General features: G+C 37.6%; 1 protein-coding gene across 8 annotated transcripts in view; it reads left to right on the top strand.

Annotated features, from left to right (window-relative positions):
• The window catches only part of DNAAF4 (dynein axonemal assembly factor 4), a 95,441-nt gene that overhangs the window by 34,928 nt on the left and 38,419 nt on the right, over window positions 1-22,094 (top strand). For all 8 annotated transcript variants that reach the window (XM_036919410.2, XM_057488828.1, XM_036919411.2 and 5 more), the window contains 3 exons: window positions 8,402-8,633; window positions 13,419-13,564; window positions 14,744-14,853. In XM_036919410.2, coding sequence (XP_036775305.2) covers window positions 8,402-8,633; window positions 13,419-13,564; window positions 14,744-14,853 — 488 coding nt within the window. The remainder of the gene's footprint in view (window positions 1-8,401; window positions 8,634-13,418; window positions 13,565-14,743; window positions 14,854-22,094) is intronic.

The raw sequence follows: 22,094 nt of genomic DNA, 5'->3' as shown, positions 1-22,094 counted from the left end.
GAGCAGTACAGCACACTTAAAATCCAGTTTCTTTACGTGTGATGACTGTTTTTCTAGCCCTCTTGAGGTTTTCTCTCAGTACACAGCCTTCATTTAATTGGTATGTTCCTCATATTACTTTTTTTCAAAATGAAAGAGCTTCAGGATTGTTTCACATTTGTCTCTGCCTTTGTTATATTTGACCCTCTTTTCCTTTTATCATAAGCTTTGTGCTATTACCTTCTTCATCTTTTCCTCTTCATTCTAGTTCCTCTGTCACCTGTTCCGTGAAGCCTTGCTTGGTCCCTCCTCTTCATTATTAGTCACTGAAGAGTTAGACTGTTGTTGTGTCTCTAATGCAGCATATTATAAATATATATATGTGATATATACACACATACATACATATGTATATGCATATATTTCCTTTCACTACATCTTGGTTGTAATACCAGAACTTTTCTGTTACTTTGGTTATAAAGACGTCTCATTTTTGGTGACTAAGACTTAGTCTTACGCATTTAAAAAATTTTTCAAAATTCACTTCACTTGCAAGTTTTTGTGAAGGGTGAGGGTGTTCTGACAGTTTACATACTTTGGCATTCTTCCGTGTGTTGGGGCAGAGAAGAAGAAGAGGGAGAATGACAAACATTATTAAACTGGGTAAAGTCTCATTTTACTTTTAGGTTTTGGCCACTTGTGGCTAATACTGACCATCATGCTGTGTTGTCAGGCGTTTAAATGCTGGCTCAGTGCCATGTGTAGGTTCTTCCTGCCCAAAGTATGTGCAGCTCACTGAACTTAGAACATGTAGTAATTACCATCCTTTGTGCTTAGTTTAGGTCTTAGATGGCATTCTGTGACTACTGGAAACTCCTCTTCAATAATCTGTGAAGATTATTTTTAAGTCAGTGTTTCACAGTTCAACAGGAATATAAACAGACTGTCCAGCAGAAGAGGGTACTAAGTCATGCCGATATTACAGAGCCCCTCTTCAGTCACAGTTTTTTACCTATAGTGTAAATTCTGTATCCTAAAATAATTGAGCCTCTAGGAAACTTGTCCCAGCCCATCATTCTAGAGCGGTGCTAGATATACTATTTAAGTATAAATTAATTTTAATTTAAATTAGTGAAACTTACATAAAATTTAAAAATCAGTTCCTCAGTCTGAGTAGCCACATTTTAAGTGCTTAACTTAAATTATTATTAGCACCATCATTGAAAAACTTTCTGCTAGACACTTTCTCTCTAGATAGAGGTGAGAATATTTTTTTTACCATAGGAAAGTCAGCTGCATAGAGCCAGTCATATACATCAAGCAGTTGCTCTATTTCTACGGGCGTTTCCTTGTCCAAATGAGGGCAGTTTTAAAGGGACAAAAGGTGGCACACTCCTGTGCAACATGTGCTACCTTCAAATTCATTTGATATTTAGCTTTTCACATGGGTTCTAGATACCTGCTATTGCAAACATAACTGGTAGCAGGACTCAAAGTTCATACATTCCACCCACCAGAGACAAACTCCCTAGTTTAGCTTCCCATTTCCCTTCTTACTTTTCCTTCATTCTTCAGTGAGATTTGGCACAACTTCAGTTCAGTCCTAATAGAGGTAAGTCTGGCCTAAATGGAAAGGCAAATGTGTATGCTTGTGTATGCGTTTTGGCGGAAGTGACTTGATTTTTAGAAAAATAGTTAATTGTTAAAAGAATAATATTTAATTTAATATTCATTTTTTTGGTATAATTAACCTACAATTACATGAGGAATATTGTTTACTAGACTCCCCCCATCACCAAGTGCCCCCCACAAACCCCATTACAGTCACTGTCCATCAGCGTTGTAAGATGCTGTAGAATCACTACTTGTCTTCTCTGTGTTGCACAGCCCTCCCCGTCCCCACCCCACATTATACATGCTATTCCTAATGCCCCCTTTCTCCCCATCCCCCTTATCCCTCCCTTTCCACCCATCCTCCCCAGTCCCTTTCCCTTTCGTAACTGTTAGTCCATTCTTGGGTTCTGTGCTTCTGCTGTTGTTTTGTTCCTTCAGTTTTTTCTTTGTTCTTATACTCCACATATGAGTGAAATCATTTGGTATTTGTCTTTCTCTGCCTGGCTTATTTCACTGAGCATAATACCCTCCAGCTCCATCCATGTTGTTGCAAATGGTAGGGTTTGTTTTCTTCTTATGGCTGAATAATATTCCATTGTGTATATGTACCACATCTTCTTGATCCATTCATCTACTGATGGACACTTAGGTTGCTTCCATTTCTTGGCTATTGTAAATAGTGCTGTGATAAACATAGGGGTGCATCTGTCTTTTTCAAACCGGGATGCTGCATTCTTAGGGTAAATTCCTAGGAGTGGAATTACTGGGTCAAATGGTATTTCTATTTTGAACTTTTTGAGGAACCTCCATACTGCTTTCCACAATGGTCGAACTAATTTACCTTCCCACCAGCAGTGTAGGAGGGTTCCCCTTTCTCCACAGCCTCGCCAACATTTGTTGTTGTTTGTCTTTTGGATGGTGGCGATCCTTACTGGTGTGAGGTGGTATCTCACTGTGGTTTTAATTTGCATTTCTCTCATGACTAGTGATGTGGAGAATCTTTTCATGTGTCTGTTGGCCATCTGGATTTCTTCCTTGGAGAACTGTCTGTTCAGCTCCTCTGCCCATTTTTTAATTGGATTTTTTTATTTTTGTTTGTTGAGGTGTGTGAGCTCTTTATATATTTTAGATGTCAACCCTTTATTGGATATCTCATTTATGAATATATTCTCCCATACTGTAGGATGCCTTTTTCTTCTCTTGGTGGTGTCCTTTGCTGTACAGAAGCTTTTCAGCTTGATATAGTCTCACTTGTTCATTTTTGCTTTTGTTTCCCTTGCCCGGGGAGATATGTTCATGAAGAAGTCACTCATGTTTATGTCCAAGAGGTTTTTGCCTATGTTTTCCTCCAAGAGTTTTATGGTTTCATGACTTACATTCAGGTCTTTGATCCATTTCAAATTTGCTTTTGTATATGGGGTTAGACAATGATCCTGTTTCATTCTCTTACATGTAGCTGTCCAGTTTTGCCAACGACAGCCGTTGAAGAGGCTATAATTTCCCCATTGTATGTCCATGGCTCCTTTATCATATATTAATTGACCATATATGTTTGGGTTAATATCTGGAATCTCTATTCTGTTCCACTGGTCTGTGGGTCTGTTCTTGTGTCAGTACCAAATTGTCTTGATTACTGTGGCTTTGTAGTACAGCTTGAAGTTAGGAAGCAAGATGCCCCTTGCTTTATTCTTCCTTCTCAGGATTGCTTTGGCTATTCGGGGTCTTTTATGGTTACATATGAATTAAAACTATTTGTTCCAGTTTGTTGAGGAATGCTGTTGGTATTTTGATAGGCATTGCATTGAATCTGTAGATTGCTTTAGGCAGGATGGTCATTTTGACAATATTAATTCTTCCTAGCCAAGAGCATGGAATGAGTTTGCATTTGTTAGTGTACTCTTTAATTTCTCTTAAGAGTGTCTTGTACTTTTCAGGGTATAGGTCTTTCACTTCCTTGGTTAGGTTTATTCCTAGGTGTTTTATTCCTTTTGATGCAATTGTGAATGGAATTGTTTTCCTGATTTCTCTTTCTGCTAGTTCATTGTTAGTGTATAGGAGAGCAACAGATTTCTGTGTATTAATTTTGTATCCTGCAACTTTGCTGAATTCAGATATTAGTTCTAGTAGTTTTGGAATGGATTCTTTAGGGCTTTTTATGTACAATATCATGTCATCTGCAAATAGTGACAGTTTGAGTTCTTCTTTACCAATCTGGATTCCTTGTATTTCTTTGTTTTGCCTGATTGCCATTGCTAGGACCTCCAGTACTATGTTGAATAACAGTGGGGAGAGTGGGCATCCCTGTCTTGTTCCCAATCTCAGAGGAAAAGCCTTCAGCTTCTCATTGTTAAGTATGATGTTGGCTGTGGGTTTGTCATATATGGCCTTTATTATGTTGAGGTACTTGCCCTGTATACCCATTTTGTTGAGAGTTTTTATCATGAATGGATGTTGCGTTTTATTGAATGCTTTTTCAGCATCTATGGAGATGATCATGTGGTTTTTGTCCTTCTTTTTGTTGATGTGGTGGATGATGTTGATGGATTTTGAAATGTTGTACCATCCTTGCATCCCTGAGATGAATCCCACTTGGTCTTGTTGTATTTTTGAATTTGGTTTGCTAATATTTTGTTGAGTATTTTTGCATGTATGTTCATCAGAGATATTGGTGTGTAATTTTCTTTTTTGGTTCGTTCTTTGCCTGGTTTTGGTATTAGAGTGATGCTGGCTTCATAGAATGAGTTTGGAACTATTCCCTCCTCTTCTATTTTTTGGAAATCTTTAAGGAGAATGGGTATTATGTCTTCTCTGTATGTCTGATAAAATTCAGCGGTGAATCCATCTGGCCCAGGAGTTTTGTTCTTGGGTAGTTTTTTGATTACCGATTCAATTTCTTTGCTGGTAATTGGTCTGCTTAGATTTTCTATTTGGTCCTTGGTCAGTCTTGGATGGTTGTATTTTTCTAGGAAGTTGTCCATTTCTTCTAGGTTTTGCAGCTTGTTCCCGCATAGAGTTTTGTGGTGTTCTCTAATAATTTTTTGTATTTCTGTGGAGTCCCTCATGATTTTTTGTTTCTCATTTCTGATTCTGTTGATGTGTGTAGATTCTCTTTTCCTCTTAATAAGTCTGGCTAGAGGCTTATCTATTTTGTTTATTTTCTTGAAGAACCAGCTCTTGGTTTCATTGATTTTTGCTATTGTTTTATTCTTCTCAATTTTATTTATTTCTTCTCTTATCTTTATTATGTCCTTCCTTCTGCTGACTTTAAGCCTCATTTGTTCTTCTTTTTCCAGTTTCAATAATTGTGACTTTAGACTATTCATTTGGGAATGTTCTTCCTTCTTTAGATATGCCTGGATTGATATATACTTTACTCTTAGAACTGCCTTCAGTGTATCCCACAGAAGTTGGGGTTTTATACTCTCGGTGTCATTTGTCTCCATATATTGCTTGATCTCAGTTCTAATTTGGTCATTAATCCATTGATTATTTAGAAGCATGTTGTTAAGCCTCCGTGTGTTTGTGAGCCTTTTTGTTTTCTTTGTACAATTTATTTCTAGTTTTATGCCTTTGTAGTCTGAGAAGTTGGTTGGTAGAATTTCAGTCTTTTTAATTTACTAAGGTTCTTTTTGTGGCCTAGTAAGTGGTCTATTCTAGAGAATGTTCCATGTGCACTTGAGAAGAATGTGTATTCTGCTGCTTTTGGGTGTAGAGTTCTGTAGATGTCTGTTAAGTCCATCTGTTCTAGTGTGTTGTTCAGTACCTCTGTGTCCTTACTTATTTTCTGTCTGGTGGATCTGTCCTTTGGAGTGAGTGGTGTGTTGAAGTCTCCTTGAATGCATTGCATTTATTTCCTCCTTTAATTCTGTTAGTATTTGTTTCACATATGTTGGTGATCCTATATTGGATGCATATATATTTATAATGGTTATATCCTCTTGTCGGACTGACCCCTTTATCATTATGTAATGTCCTTCTTTATCTCTTGTTACTTTCTTTGTTTTGAAGTCTATTTTGTCTGATACCAGTATTGCTACTCCTGCTTTTGTCTCCCTGTTGTTTGCATGAAATATCTTTTTCCATCCCTTGACTTTTAGTCTGTGTATGTCTTTGGGTTTGAGGTGAGTCTCTTGTAAGCAGCATATAGATGGGTCTTGCTTTTTTATCCATTCTGTTAGTCTGTATCTTTTGATTGGTGCATTCAGTCCATTTACATTTAGGGTGATTATTGAAAGATATGTACTTATTGCCATTGCAGACTTTAGATTCGTGGTTACCAAAGGTTCAAGGTTAGCTTCTTTACTATCTAACTATCTAACTTAACTCGCTTATTAAGCTATTGTAAGCACAGTCTGATGATTCTTTATTTCTCTCCCTTCTTATTCCTCCCCCTCCATTTTTGATATGTTAGGTGTTTTATTCTCTGTTCTTTTGTGTTTCCTTTGACTACTTTTGTGAGTAGTTGATTTTATTTTTTGCCTTTAGTTGGTATTTGGTTGGTCTGCTTTCTTTGCTGTGATTTTATTTTCTCTAGTGACATCTATTTAGCCTTAGGAGTGCTTCCATCTAGAGCAGTCCCTTTAAAATATCCTGTAGAGGTCGTTTGTGGGAGTCCCTCAAATTTTGTTTGTCTGGGAATTGCTTAATCCCTCCTTCATATTTAAATGATAATCATGCTGGATAGAGTATTCTTGGTTCAAGGCCCTTCTGTGTCATTGCATTAAATATGTCATGGCATTCTCTTCTGGCCTGTAAGGTTTCTTTTGAGAAGTCTGATGTTAGCCTGATGCGTTTTCCTTTTTAGGTGACCTTTTTTCTCTCTCTGGCTGCCTTTAATACTCTGTCCTTGTCTTTGTTCTTTACCATTTTAATTAGTATATGTCTTGGTGTTGTCCTCCTTGGGTCCCTTGTGCTGAGAGTTCTGTGGGCGTCCATGGTCTGAGAGACTATTTCCTCCCACAGTCTGGGGAAGTTTTCAGCAATTATTTCTTCAAAAACACTTTCTATCCTTTTTTCTCTCTTCTTCTTCTTCTGGTACTCCTGTAATGGAAATATTGTTCCATTTGGTTTGGTCACACAGTTCGCTTAATATTCTTTCATTCCTGGAGATCCTTTTATCTCTCTCTGCCTCAGCTTCTCTGTATTCTTGTTCTCTGATTTCTATTCCATTAATGGCCTCTTGCACCTCATCCAGTCTGCTCTTAAGTCCTTCCAGAGATTGTTTTATTTCTGTATTCTCCCTCCCTACTTGCTCCTTTAGCTCTTGCAGATTTCTCTGCAGGCCCATCAGCATGGTTATGACCTTTACTTTGAATTCTTTTTCGGGAAGATTGGTTAAATCTCTCTCCCCAGGTCCTCTCTCGGGGATTTTCTTGGTAATTCTGGACTGGACCAAATTCTTTTGCCTGTTCATGGTGATAGAGGTAGCTGTAGGCAGGTAGCGCCTGTGTCAGCTGAGAGAACAAAGTCCTTTCCTGTTTGCTGGTCACCTTGCACTTCTCCACTGCCTGTATCGGTTACCTGCACTCCTGGAGCAGCTTCTGGGTTAATCCCCTTAGCTGCTGTGGGCAGGGTCTCCATCAAGGTAGCGCAGAGCCCTGCGGGGAGTGGCAGGTGCACAGGGTGTGTTCTCCTGTGAGAGTGGCACCCCCTCCAGGCAGCTGCATGCTGGCGGCAGCCTTTGGGTCTCGCCTGGGCAGCTGTGCACCGGGAGGAGATTCTGGGTGGCTGTTGGAGGCGTGGCTGCTCCCAGGCCGCTTGGCTGCTGTCGCCGCCATGTCACATGGACTGCTCCTGGGGCCCTCTGGTGCCACCACCAGCACGCACATTTGCACCCTGCTGTGGGCACACACGGCCACTCTCCTGTTACTGGGCCTGTGTGTTGGGGTCCATGCCATCTGGGGGAATGACTGGCAGGCTGCCTATTGCTGTGAGGGGCTTCAGAGCTGCACTGCTGCCCATGGGTTAGGTCTCCTAGAGTTCCCTGGGATTCCCAGCTGCTGGGCTGAGTGTGCCAGGACGATTTTGTCCAGCTGTGAGTTCCCTGTCCCTTTAAGACTTTCAAAGAAGCACTCACTTTTCTTTTGTCCCAGGGTAGCCATTTGCATGGACCTGCTTGCAGGTTTTGCTTTTCCGTTTGTCTAATATCCAGTACAACATGCACCGTCTGTCTGCGCTCCTGGTGAGGATTACTAGAGTTGGTTGTTTAGCGGTCCTGGGCTTTCACTCCCTCCGACTCCCTTCTTCTCACCGGGGAGCTGGGGTGGGGGATGCACTCGGGTCCCACCGTGCCACGGCTTGTATCTTACCCCCTTCATGTGATGCTGAGTTCTCGCAGATGTAGATGGAGGCTGGCTGTTGTACTGTATCCACTGGTCTCTCTTTTAGGAATAGTTGTATTTGTTGTATTTTCAAAAGTATATATGTTTTTCAGAGGAGATTTCCACTGAACTACTCACGCTGCCATCTTGGCTCCTCCCCTCCTAATATTCATTTTTTTGACAAAGCCCTGAGATATCATCTAATTGAATGTGTGCCTTCATTTTACTTATGAGTAAACTGGGGCTTGCAAGAGGGATTTCCCAAGATCACATCAATAGGTCATTGTAAATCTGGAACTAAATCCTGTGTTCCATGATACCTAAATCACTGGGAGTTCATTGTTCCCATTTTAATTCTTTATTCAGTACTATTGCTACAGATATAGGGGAGACTTTAGAGGTAAGAATAACTATTGTAATGAATATCTTATTTAAAAAATGTTGCTTTTGATATGTTTTAATGGGTTTGGTAATTTTAACTTTTGAAGATTGAAGAAGAAGAGAGGAAAAAAATAGAAGATATTAAAGAAAGTGAACGGATAAAAGCAACTAAAGAATTGGAAGCCTGGAAAGAACATCAAAGAAGAGCTGAAGAACAAAAAGGAATTCAGAGAAAAGAGAAATTACATCAACAAGAGAAGCTAATTGAAGAAGAGAAAAAAAAATTAAAACAGAAAAGTCATACTAGAAATTCAGCACCTAGAAGTCTTGCCACAAAAGGTACAATGATTAATATTTTCTGGGAAAGTGAATGCTGTTGGCAAAGATGTTAGTTTTCTTGTGTGTAATCTCTTTACAATTTTAGGTCATTATTTTGGTAAATTGAGAATAAGTACTACAACACAAAGACTGAGGTGAAAGACATTTCATCTTCTAGGAAGTAGTGAAATGTTCATTATAAAACAAGGATTCAGTGTTGATTTTGCCTGTGTGCTTTGTTTTGAAATTTATGCAGGTGTTGAATATGTTGAACTCAGATCCAACTAGACTTGGAGTACACTAGCAGTGTCAGGAGCATTCATTTATTTTCTTATGTTAAGAAACTAGAAATTTCATTAAATACTTTTTCCTCACATGAATCAGGTAAATGAATACTATTAAGCAAACTTAATCTTAAGTAAACAAGGACTCCTTTGGCCTTTGATCCTGATGTGTTCAAAAATAGGTAAAAGAACATATTTCTTTATTGAAAGTCAAGAGTTTGATTTTATCTGGTTGTAGAATATTGAAGTTTATTTTGGGTATATTTAGTAAAAGGATCATTTTGTAGTAAGATCACTTATGTAATATGTTTATTGGGTAATCTCTATTCTAGGTGATTTTATTAGTTGTATCACTCAATCCTCATAACACTTTGGAATAAGTACTGCTATTCTTATTTTAGAGGAAGTAGATGTTCAGAAAGGATAATCAACTACCAATAAGTAAACCTGTGGGATTTGAACCTGGATGTCTGTGCATCTGAAACCTATACTCTTCCTACTAGGCTCTTTACTACTTCAACAGTGAGATGTGTTGAAGTCATTTTGAGTGAATATTAAAGAGTAACCATTATTAGATTTGTATGTTTTATTATGGTTTAATATTTACATGCACTTTAATTACCATATTACCTCCTTCTTTAATGCCATTTCAACAATATATTGATAACAACTAGAGTATACAAAAACATTTCCTTCCGTATTTCAAATACTGCTAAAAAAATTGGATGGTTTCAAATACTATTGGAATCCGAAAAACACTTTTATAGATAAGAAGTATTCTAAAGATATTTAAAAAATATTCCATGGGTAAGGGAAATTAAACATGTTAGAGGTAAAAAAAAATACATAAATTAGATTTTTTTGGATTTTTACACCAGAAGTCCTTTGTTCTTATTTTACAAGCATCATTACAGATACCTGAGAAGTTTGGTTCCTTTCTTCCTTCTTGTCCATCCACTTAATAAATACATATTTACCCAGTGTCTATGAATATCTTCAGTTAGCCGAGATTAAAAAACTATTTCTTGTCCTCTGTTTCTCCTTTCTCTCTTCTTAATATTCCTATTATTTGAATGTTGGACTTTCAGCATCCTGTGGATGCATATCTAATTGTCTTATCTTTCCATTTTTAATTTGTCATTTTTGGTCTGATTTCTATTTATCTTTGCTTCTTACATGTCACTTCTTTCTGGGTCAGATTATCTTCCCTTCAAGTAAATCAAGTAAATCCTTTAGTCATTCTTTAATGAAGATCTCTGAGTGTTAAGTTCAGTTATTATCTTCATATTATACTTGTTATTGAAGGATGGCTTAGCTGGTTATAGAATTCCAGGTTGACAGTTACTTTCCATCAGTAATATGAAGATATTTTTCTGTTGCCTTTTGCCCTCTAATGTTTCTGCTGAGAAGTCTGCTTTTGAACTAACTATTAATCTTTGTAAGATAATCCATCCTTTGTCTCTGGTGCTTTAAAATCCTTCACCTTGGTGTACTTCAATTTTATTAATCTCAGTGCAATTTAATATTTTTTGTCTTATAATATCAGAACTTGGAGTATGCTTTCATTCAGAGTAATTAAGTCTTTAATCAGTGCTGGGAAGTTCTAAGCTATCAATCGTTACCCTCTGTTCTCTCTTTCTTGGCCACATTCTGTATACTATCCTCAGATATATTTTCTAGTTTGCAAAAGCTTATGAGGTGTTATGCCTAATGAGGTGATAAACTTATCCTAGAGATTTTAAACTTTATTAAGAATATTTTTCATTTTGGAAGTTCTATTTGTTTTATTCACTCTTATTTGTTTTTTTGTCACTAGTCTATTATTTTTTATTATAGATTTTAGTCTGTCTTTGCTTTTAAGTGAGCATGTTACTTACTTAATATATAATATAAAATATATATACTTTTATATTATATATATTTATATTATATAACATAAAAAATATATACTTAATATATAATATAAAATTATTATAGTTTCATTCAGATTGTTCTGTTTAAAATTCTTAGGGAGCCAACCCTCCTGTTTGTCATATTGGCTGGCCGTTCTTTGTACTGTATTATTTCCTCATGTAACTTGTATAATTTGTATGCTCATCTTCAGCAAGGATTTTTTTTTAATGTGTGCATATGAGGAAGTCTCATGTTCTGGTTTGCAGAAGTAAGAATTGCTTATAAAGGATACCTGGAGTTTTGATTTCTCACAAGAGATGTTTTCTTCTATCCAGAGCCCCAGGAAGAGACAGGCTTCACTTTTCTGGACTAGAGGGCAGAGATTTTTAGGTGTACTTTACCCTGAGAGGGTAGCTCTTCTGAGCTTCTAGTTTCATTTCCAGCTCCCCACCTCTGCACCTATATCAGCACTAGAGTTCCAGCCTTCATATATAACCTCTAGTTTATATAATATATGTGTGTGTGTGTGTGTGTGTGTGTATATATTGATAACAACTAGAGTACAAAAACATTTCCTTCCGTATTTCAAATACTGCTAAAAAAATTGGATGGTTTCAAATATATATATATATATATATATATATATATATATAATTTCAGATACAGATATAGATATCTTTCCAAACCGCTTTTTGACATCTGTAAATTGCTGATAAGACTTTTCTGGTTTAATTTTTGAACGTAACTGTGTGTTTGAGCTATTTATTTGTTATATTTTTATCAAGCATGTTATGTGTCCATAGCTTTTTATCTGTTTATAAAATTGTAAAAATTTATAAAAATTTAACCTGTGCTGCTAGAAACAGAAAGCTAATTTTATGTTTTGTTGTTTATTTTATTGTAAGACTTTGGAAACTAGATACCCTATTTGTAATGTAACTAGTGGCCACTTTAATAAACATTTAAAAATGTTTAGCAAATTAATAACAAAATAATTTTTGACTTCTCATTATGGAAGAATTAATGCCTATTTCCTTTATGTTTTGTATCCTAGTAATAATTAGTATAATAATCTGAAGTTGTATACTTGATTTTTACTTTTTATTCTATTTTCCTTTTGTACCAACATTTAAAAATCTTACATTTTTATAGTGTTCTCCACTGTTAGAAAACCCATCCTTTTTCATTTTTACTCTCAAGTTCCCCACTTCTGGGTTCATAATTTTATTTCCTCATGTTCTAGAACATTACCTTGAGTAATTTATTCAGAAAAGATGGCTAGGTGGTGTGTTTACTTAGTTCTTATATATCTAGAAATGTTTTTGCCTTCACAAGTAAGCAACAGTTTTCTTGGATGATGTATTAATTAGGTAGGTTCATAATAAAGAGGTCCAAAACTACAGTTCAAATCAGATGGAATTTAGTTCTCTGTAATCTAATACTTGTTATGGCAGAGTGACCTATCTATGCCTGGTAGATGAGTTTGTTTCCACAAGGCCATCCAAACTTGTTGGACCACCTCTGTCATTATATAATTTAGCTTCCATCTCTGGGTGCTGCAGTTGGCATTCTTTTTTGCTAGTGAGAAAAGAGAAAGAGGAATTTTACAGCCAGCAGATTTACCTATAAGAGGACAATTCATAATCACTTCTGTTCACATTCTGTTCTTTCAGGTTTGGCATATAACCACAGCTAATCTTAAGGCAGGCCGGGTTATGTAGATTCTAGCCTGGCACAGTCATGTGCCTAGCTTAGAACTTGAACTCTGTTATTAAGAGGAGGAGGGTAGAATGGATAGGATACTGGAAGATAGCAGTCTCAACCACAAGCATCTGTACTAAATTTTCACTCAAATTTTTGTTGATACTGCTTTCTTTGAGTCCTTATTCTTTCCTTTCTGCCCTATTCCTCCCTCCCTTTGAAATGTCATTTTAGGTCATTTTCAAATTTTTTAATTTAGAAGGTTTTTTCCTTATTTATACATATTCATTTTATATCAAGGATATTACTGTCATATTTGTGGAAATCTGTTTTTCTTAAAATTTTGATATTTGCCTTTTAAATCTATGTATTATATTTTTGGTACTTTTACAAGCTGTGTTTCTTTCCCTTTATTCATATAGTTTATATTCCAACACATTAATTTCTCCTCATCTGTTGGCTTAACCATCACTACATGTAACTACCTTTATAAGAAGATATAGCTTTTCATCATCTTTGCCTGTCCTCATTAGCTATCTCTGATGGCTGAAAATTTTTACTCCATTACAAGGAAGCTTATAGAAGATACTGCTATGGGAGCTCAAGGAAGTAGAGGTAGTGTTGGCAGTGATGGCTCCTTTATAGTGTATGTAGAGTTACCTAGAGTGTGCTCCCCTGGAGTGAATGTAAATTAGACCCTGTGGTTTAACAAACAGAACCCCAGCAAAGTAGCTGGAGTCATTGATTAAAGAACAGATAATTAGCTGCAATACTGTAAGTGATGGATTTTATATCCCTTCTTGTGGAAAGTATCTTTGGTTTATTTGTATAGAATTTTAGAAGTGGTTTTGATGTGTAATTACTTTAAAAGTCAGTTTGACCAGAAAATGAGAGATTAATAACTCACTTGCTAATATTGTTTTCGAAGGGAGAAATTCAGAAAACATGTTTTTTGAGAAGTTAAAGGAAAACAGTATTCCTGCTCCTCGTTCTGCTAGCAGTATTAAAATCAACTTCACCCCTCGAGTATTCCCAACTGCTCTCCGGGAATCACAAGTAGCAGAAGAAGAAGAGGTAGATATAGTTGCTATTAGTTACAATGACCACAAATGAAAATATTTTTTATTTCACCTGTTAAAACCAGTACTGGTTCTAAATTTCTTAAGTATTCATTACACTAAAGATACTACTTCATGAATATACTTTAGTATTTCCTTATGAGAAAAAAAATATATTTTGCAGACTATTTTTTTGCTCCAGAATACTGGTGAAAGAACAGATTCAATAGACAAAAACATTGCTTATTCCAGGAGGTAAACCGTTGCACTTGCCATTTGTTTTATCAAATACATCTTTCTATGTTTGTAAATGTGTTTTGATAAGTAGAGATTTAGGAATGTATTATTAATATGTTGTTACAATTAATTATTAATATTAGGTATTTTTTAATGTGACATTTCAGAATTAATCTTTCATTCATTTATAAATTCCTAGACCCTGAGATTTCAAGCATTGTGTCTTAGTTGTATAAACCCTAAGAACTGGATTTTTTGACTACAGAGTGTAAACTGATGCCTCTCTAAATTGAAAAGTTGTGGAAATAATTGAAGATCCTAAGACAATGACAATTGATAAAAACTTTTTTCTTATTAAACAACATAATCTCTATTTTATTATTTGTAAAATTATTTCTATAATTTCAAAACTATATTATTTAAAATTATTTTTAATATATTTTTCAGTATAGAAAAACAAATATGTTATAAGCAAGTAAAATAATCAAATTAACTCCCAGAAAATTTTAGGAAAGTTTAAAATCATCATCATCAAGGTATTACTCTGCTCAGGCTACAGTAGCAAAATGCCCTAGACTGGGTGGCTTAATTAACAGACATTTATTTCTCACAGTTCTGGAGGCTGGGAAGTCAAGATTGAGGTATGTGGTAGGGTGGGGGGGCAGAAGGGTGGCAAGGGTAGGAGACTATGTGGTCTGGTCTCTTCTTTTTATATGAACACTAATCCAATCATGGGGACCCTACCCTCATGACTTCATCTAAGCCTAATTGCCTACCAAAGGCCTCACTCCAAATGCTGTCACATTGGTAGTTAGGGCTTCAACATACAGATTTTGTAGGATAAAAACATTCAGTACATTACAAATAGTATTTCCATCTTATGTAGGAAGATGAAAAATCTAAAAGTAACTTAATGAAACTAAGACCTTTGTGTTCTTAGACTTTATTCTCATTTCAGTGGCTACACAAACAAGCAGAGGCACAAAGAGCAATGAATACTGATATTCCTGAACTTTCTGATTTAAAAGATGAAGAAAAGAATCCAGAATGGCTGAAGGACAAAGGAAAGTAAGTTGAACTCTGGCCATGAGCTTTATAATAAATTCACAGAGATATTAGTACTTACCACATTTTCTAGTATCTTGACATAACTGTTTGTATGTGTGTGGTTTGCTGGAGAGAGATAATACAAATAAGCACATAGGTGTGTTAGGCCTCCATATTAAAAGAGTCAGATGGCCACAGCCTCCCTCACAAGCAGGAGTCCTAAAGCCCAGACCCTCCCTCCTCATTTCTCTCTCCCTGCCTTCCCAGTGCTGACACACTGGCAGTCATAGGATCCTGGCCAATAAGCTTGTTTCTGCCTCCAGCTCCTCCCCACACCTCAGGAGCCAAAACTACCCCCTTCCTCCTTCAGCGTGGCCTATTGTGAGGGACAGTGTGAAGGAGTGAGCATGGGCAGGTGGTCAAGTCCTGTACTAAGAATAAATGCTGCAAATGTTAAAAGGAATGTGGTAGGGATTAAAGATGGCAGAATGGGAAAGCAAGATGGAAACCTCTCAAAAACACATAAAAGGGGAAAATACAGCAAATGCAACTAGACCTGAAAATGACCTGAGGACTGCAGAACAGACTCCCTACACCTGAGGAAGAAGAGAGGACCACACAGAAAAGGGCCAGGCAGAGGGCATCCCCTCTCACTGCAAGCTCAACAGAGATTTCTGAGCTGATCACAAAGGCAGCTCAAGTGAACTTCCCACCCAGACTTAGACCACTACAGAAGCCAGACAGAAAGGCACCCCACCCATGGCATGCCAACAACTGGGGCCCCAGCAAAATAGAACCAGGAACTAGAGAGTAAAGAATCTTGAGCTTCTGGGCACCATAGCACACCTTCTTCATAAAGCTATTATTCTTTAGACAAGAAAGCATATCAGAGACATCTAATACAAAGTAAGAATCACAGAACCCCTGACAAAATGAGCAGGCAGAGGAATTTAATCCAATCGAAAGTACAAGACACAACCCTGAAAAGAAGGCCAAATGAAACACAGATCACCAATCTTCTTGATAAAAATTTCAAAGTAAAAGTCATAAACCTCCTTACTGATTTAGAGAAAAGTATCCAAGATCTCAGGGAGGACTTCAACAAAGAGATAGAAAACCTGAAAAAGAGCCACTCAGAGCCAAAGAATACAGTATCTGAAATGAAACATACAATGGAGGGATTTTAAAGTAAATTAGATCATGTAGACAAGAGAGTAAATGAAGTAGAAATTAGAGAATAGGGAAACAACAAAGCTGAGGAACACAGAGAAAAAAGGATCTCTAGAAATGAAAGAATGATAAGAGAGCTATGTGACCAATTCAAATGAAACAATATTCATGTAATAGGGGTACCAGAAGGAGAAGAAAAAGACAAAGGAATTATTTTTCTTAAGAAAATAATTCCTAAAAACTTCCCCAATCTGGGGAAGGATATAAACACTCAGGTCATGGAAGCACAGAGATCCCCTAACAAAAGGAACCCCAGCAAGACAACACCAAGACATATAATAATTAAAATGGCAAAGATCAAGGATAAGGAGAAAGTGTTGAAAACAGCCAGAGAGAGGAAAAATATTAGTTATAAAAGAAATCCCAGCAGGGTGTCACCAGACTTTTCAACAGAAACTCTTCGGGCCAGCAGGGAGTGGCTTGATATATTTAATGTACTGAAACAGAAGGACATCCAACCAAGAATCCTCTACCCAATGAGATTATCATTTAAATTTGAAGCACAGATTAATTTAAAGATAAACAAGAGTTGAAGGAATTTGCCACCACTAAATCAGTCTTACAAGATATGTTAAAGGGATTGCTGTAGATGGAAATGACCCTAAGGCTAAATAGCTTTCACCAGTGAAAATAAACCCACAGTAAAGGTAGTACTAATTACTACCAACTAATTTTACCAAGTAAAGGTAGTACTAACACCAACTAATTACCAAGCAAGTACAAAATTAAAAGAAGCAAAATCAAGTATACACAAAATGAGTCAAGGGATACACAAAAAGTGCAGATTATGACATCTAATATGAAAAATGTCGAGGAGGAAAAAAAAGTGCCTTTAGATTGTGTTTGAAATAGAGTAATCAGCAATTTCTGGTAGACTGTTAAATAGTAAAGCTATCCTTGACCCTTTGCTAACCACAAAACTAAAGCCTGAAATAAATATACACACACAAAAAATAAATTTTAAAAAGAGAGAGAAATCCAATTACCACAGTAACGAAAACCATCAATAACAATAAAATAAGACTAGAAGAAAGGAACAGAGAGGAGATATAAAAGACAGCAGAAAACAATAAAATGACAATAAGTACATATCTATCAATAAGCACCATAAATGTAAATGGACTGAATGTGCCAATCAAAAGAAAAAGAGTAGCAGAATGGATGAGGAAATAAGAACTATCCATATGCTGCCTACAAGAGACTCATTTCAGACCCAAAGACATAGACTAAAAGTGAAGGGATGGAAAAAGATATTACATGCAAATACTGGGAGAAAAAAGCAGGAGAAGCAGTTCTTAGACAAAATATCTTTCAAAACAAAGAAAGTAACAAGAGACAAAGGACAGACCATAATGATAAAGGGGTTACTCCAAAAAGAAGATATAACCATTATAAATATCTATGCGCCCAACATAGGAGTGCCAAAGTATGTGAAACTAATAGTAACAGAATTAAAGGAGGAAATAGATTGCAACACATTCATTTCAGGAGACTTTAACACACCACTCACACCAGTAGATCAACCAGACAGAAAATAAATAAGGAAAGAGAGGCATTGATCAATATACTAGATCAAATGGACCTAACAGATAATCTACAGAAAACTCCATCCAAAAGCAGCAAAATACACATTTTTCTCAAGTGTACATGGAACACTCTCCAGAATAGATCACATATTAGGCCACAAGAAGAGTCTCAAGGAGATTCTCAAGATGGCAGATAGGGTGGTGGAAATCTCCTCCCAAAACCATATGTATTTTGAAAAGACAGCAAATACAACTATTCCTAAAAAAATAACCAGAAGATACAGTATACCAGCCAGGCTACATCTACATCTGTGAAAATTCAACATTTCATGGAAAAGGGCAAGGTACAAAGCCGTGACCCGGCGGGACCTGAGCACTCCCCACACCCCCGCTCACTGGCGGGAGGAAAATCAGAGTGGGGAGGGAGTGGAAGCACAGGACTGCTACATAACCAGCCCTAGTAATCTGCACTGGGGGAACATGCACACATTGCATGGTGTACTGGATATTAGAGGAATGGAAAAGCAAAATCCGAGACAAAGACTGCAAACAGGTCCCCACAGCTGGCTGCCCTGGGACAAAAGTAAAGTAGGCACTTTAAAAGTCTTAAAGGGACAAGGGTTTAACAGGTGGACAAAATCATCCTGACATGCTCAGCCCAGCAGGCTGGGAACTTTAAGGAACTTCGGGTGCCCTAACCCCCTGGGTGGCAACGCAGCTCTGAAGCCCCTCACGGTGATAAGCAGCCTGCCATTCATTCCCCACTACCGGCAGTGCAAGCAAACTTGCTGACCTACCATTGCTGCAGAACAGCTGGGGAGCAGCCCCACCTACAGCAACCACACAGAGGCTTCTCCCTGTGTGCCAATAACTGGCCCAGACCCAGAGGCTGCCCTCTGTGCGCGAAGAACTGGCACAGACAGCGGAGACTGGCACAGAGTCCAGAAGACACAAAGGGGCTCTGCTCTCTCAGCAAACACACTCTGCTTGCATGCAACCCCTGCCAATGCCCTAGGCCATCCTGAGGGCTGCCCCCCCAACAGCAGCTCAGGGGATTAACCTAGAAGCTGTCTCCTGTGCGCAGTTGACCAGCACAGAAAAAGGAGAACAGCGCAGAGGCTGGGAAGCACGAATGGGCTCTGTTCTTGTGGCAAACATGCACTGCTCGCCTGCAAACCCTGCCAGTGTCCTAGGCCATCCTAAGGGCTGCCCCGCCCATGGAAGCACAGGGGATTAAACCAGAGGCTGCTCCCTGTTTGCGGTTGACCGGCACAGTCAGCAGAGATGGGCAAGGCAACCAGCAAGCAGGAAGGGACTTTTTCTCCCAGCTGACACAAGTGCCACTTGCCAGCGACCACTCCAATCACCATGAAAAGACAGAAGAACCTTGTTCCATCCAAAATCTCTCAAACACCAGAGAGAGGGCATGGTGAGACTGCAATCACCAATCTTTCTGAAAAAGAATTCAAAATAAAAGTCATAAGCATGCTGACGGAGCTACAGAGAAATATGCAAGAGCTAAGGGATGAATTCCAGAGGGAGATAACAAAAATGAAATAAACAATGGAAAGATTTAAGGGCAGACCTGGTGAGGTGGAAGAGACTGTTAATGGAATAGAAATCAGAGAACAGGAATACAGAGTAGCTGAGGCAGAGAGAGATAAAAGGATCTCTAGGAATGAAAGAATATTAAGAGAACCATGTGACCAATCCAAACAGAACAACATTCGTATTATAAGAATACAAGAAGAAGGAGAGAGAAAGAAAGGGATAGAAAGTGTCTTTGAAGAAATAATTGCTGAAAACTTCCCCAATCTGGGGAAGGAAATAGTCTCTCAGACCATGGAAGTCCACAGATCTCCCAATACAAGGGACCCAAGGAGGACGACAACAAGACATATAATAATTAAAATGGCAAAGATCAAAGACAAGGACAGAGTATTAAAAGCAGCCAGAGAAAGAAAAAAGATTACCTAAAAAGGAAAACCCATCAGGCTATCATCAGACTTCTCAACAGAAACCTTACAGGCCAGAAGGGAGTGGCATGATATATTTAATGCAATGAAACAGAAGGGCCTTGAACCAAGAATACTGTGTCCAGCAAGATTATCATTTAAATTTGAAGAAGGGATTAAACGATTCCCAGATAAGCAAAAACTGAGGGAATTTACCTCCCACAAACCATCTCTATAGTGTTTTTTAAAGGGACTGCTCCAGATGGAAGTGTTCCTTAGGCTAAATAGATGTCACTAGAGAAAGTAAAACCACAGCAAAGAAAGTAGACCAACCAAATACTAACTAAATGCAAAATAAAATCAACTATCCACAAAATCAGTCAAGGGAAACACAAAGAGCACAGAATAAAACACCTAACATATAAAGTGTGGAGAAGGAAGAAAAAGAAGAGAGAGAAATAAAGAATCATCAGACTGTGTTTATAGTAGTGTGATAAGTGAGTTAAGACGGTTAGATAGTAAAGAAGCTACCCTTGAACCTTTGGTAACCACGAATCCAAAGCTTGCAATGACAGTAAGTACATATCTATTGATAATCACCCTAAATGTAAATGGACTGAATGCACCAATCAAAAGACACAGTAATAGAATGGATAAAAAAGCAAGACTCATCTATATGCTGTCTACAAGGAACTCACTTCAAACCCAAAGACATACACACACTAAAAGTGAAGGGATGGAAAAAGATACAGGAGGGAGAAAAAAGCAGGTGTCGCAGTACTGGTATCAGAGAGAATAGAGTTCAAAACAAAGAAACAAGAGACAAAGAAGGACATTACATAATGATTAAAGGGTCAGTTCAACAAGAGGATATAACCATTATAAATATCTATGCACCCAACACAGGAGCACCTACATATGTGAAACAAATACTAAAAGAATTAGAGGAGGAAATAGAATGCGGTGCATTCATTTTAGAGACTTCAACACACCACTCACTCCAAAGGACAGATCTACCAGACAGAAAATAAGTAAGGACACAGAGGCACTGATCAAAACACTAGAAAGGAAGAACCTAACAGACATCTACAGAAATCTGCACCCAAAAGCAACAGGATACACATTCTTTGCAAGTACACATGGAACATTTTCCATAATGGACCACATACTAGGCCACAAAAAGAGCCTCAGTAAATGCAAAAAGATTGAATTTCTACCAACCAACTTCTCAGATCACAAAGGTATAAAACTAGGAATAAACTGTGGAAAGAAAACAAAAAGGCTCACAAACACATGGAGGCTTAACGACATGCTCCTAAATAATAATGGATCAGTGACCAAATTAAAACAGAGATCAAGCAATATGTGGAAACAAATGAAAACAACAGCACAACACACCATCTTCTGTGAGATACAAAGAAGGCAGTTCTAAGAGGAAAGTATATAGCAATCCAGGCCTATTTAAAGAAGGAAGAACAATCCCAAATGAATAGTCCAAATTCACAATTATTGAAACTTGAAAAAGAAGAACAAATTATTTCCCTCATTTCTGGAGTATAATAAGGAAGCCAAACTGAAGGAACAAAATAGCAACAGAGTCATAGACTCCAAGAAGGGACTAGTGGTTAACAAAGGAGAGGGGTGTGGGAGGGCAGGTGGGAGGGAGGGAGAAGGGGATTGTGGGGTATCATGATTAGTGCACATTTTGTGTGGGGGGTCACAGGGAAGACTGTGTAGCACAGAGAAGACAAGTGGGGAATCTGGCATCTTACACACTGATGGACAGCAACTGCAATGGGGTGTAAGGGGGACTCAATAATAAGGGTGAATGTAGTAACCACTTTGTTTTTCTTGTGAAACCTTCATAAGACTGTATATCAATGATAACTTAATAAAAAAATGAGTAGAAAGGTAAGATAAGGTCATTGAGCCAGAATTAGAATTTTGACTGACAGGTATAGCAAAAGAACAGTGTGTGTGTACACACATGTATAATTGACTGTTGGCAAAAGCAATTAATTGGCAGCAACCTAGTGCAAAAGTTTACTTTCCCACTGTCAAGCATGAGTGGTAGATTGTAATTACTTTAGACTTTGATGTTTTGTACCATTTTGCCTTACTACCTTCAATTAGGCAGAAAAAGAAAGAGAAGGAGAGTTAAGAGAAGGAGGAGCTGAAAATGAGAAGAGATAGGAGAAAGTATAGTAACTAATGACACCCAGAGAAACAGAGCAGAATAGTTAATCACAGTGGTAAGTACAAACAGATGAAAGGAAAGATAAAAATTGTTAGAAATGTGTCCTTTCTAGCAGTGTATAATGCAGTACAAAAGATAGAAACAGACACAGTAGGACGCATTCTGAAGCAGTATGTTAAATGTAAGCCAAAGGATAGAATACTTTCATCTCCAGAGGCTTTGCTTCATGTAAGCTTTCTTTATTTACACAGGCAAAACCAATCCAACTGTTTTCACTGTGCTTGAACCAATAGGACGTTTGTTTCACAGAAGAGTAGAGGTGGGCAAGCCTTTCAGAAGAGCAGTAGCTTGAGA

Source organism: Manis pentadactyla, chromosome 11, assembly GCF_030020395.1.
Source record: "Manis pentadactyla isolate mManPen7 chromosome 11, mManPen7.hap1, whole genome shotgun sequence".
Taxonomy (NCBI): Eukaryota; Metazoa; Chordata; class Mammalia; order Pholidota; family Manidae; genus Manis; species Manis pentadactyla.
This window is presented reverse-complemented; position numbering and strand designations above follow the sequence as displayed.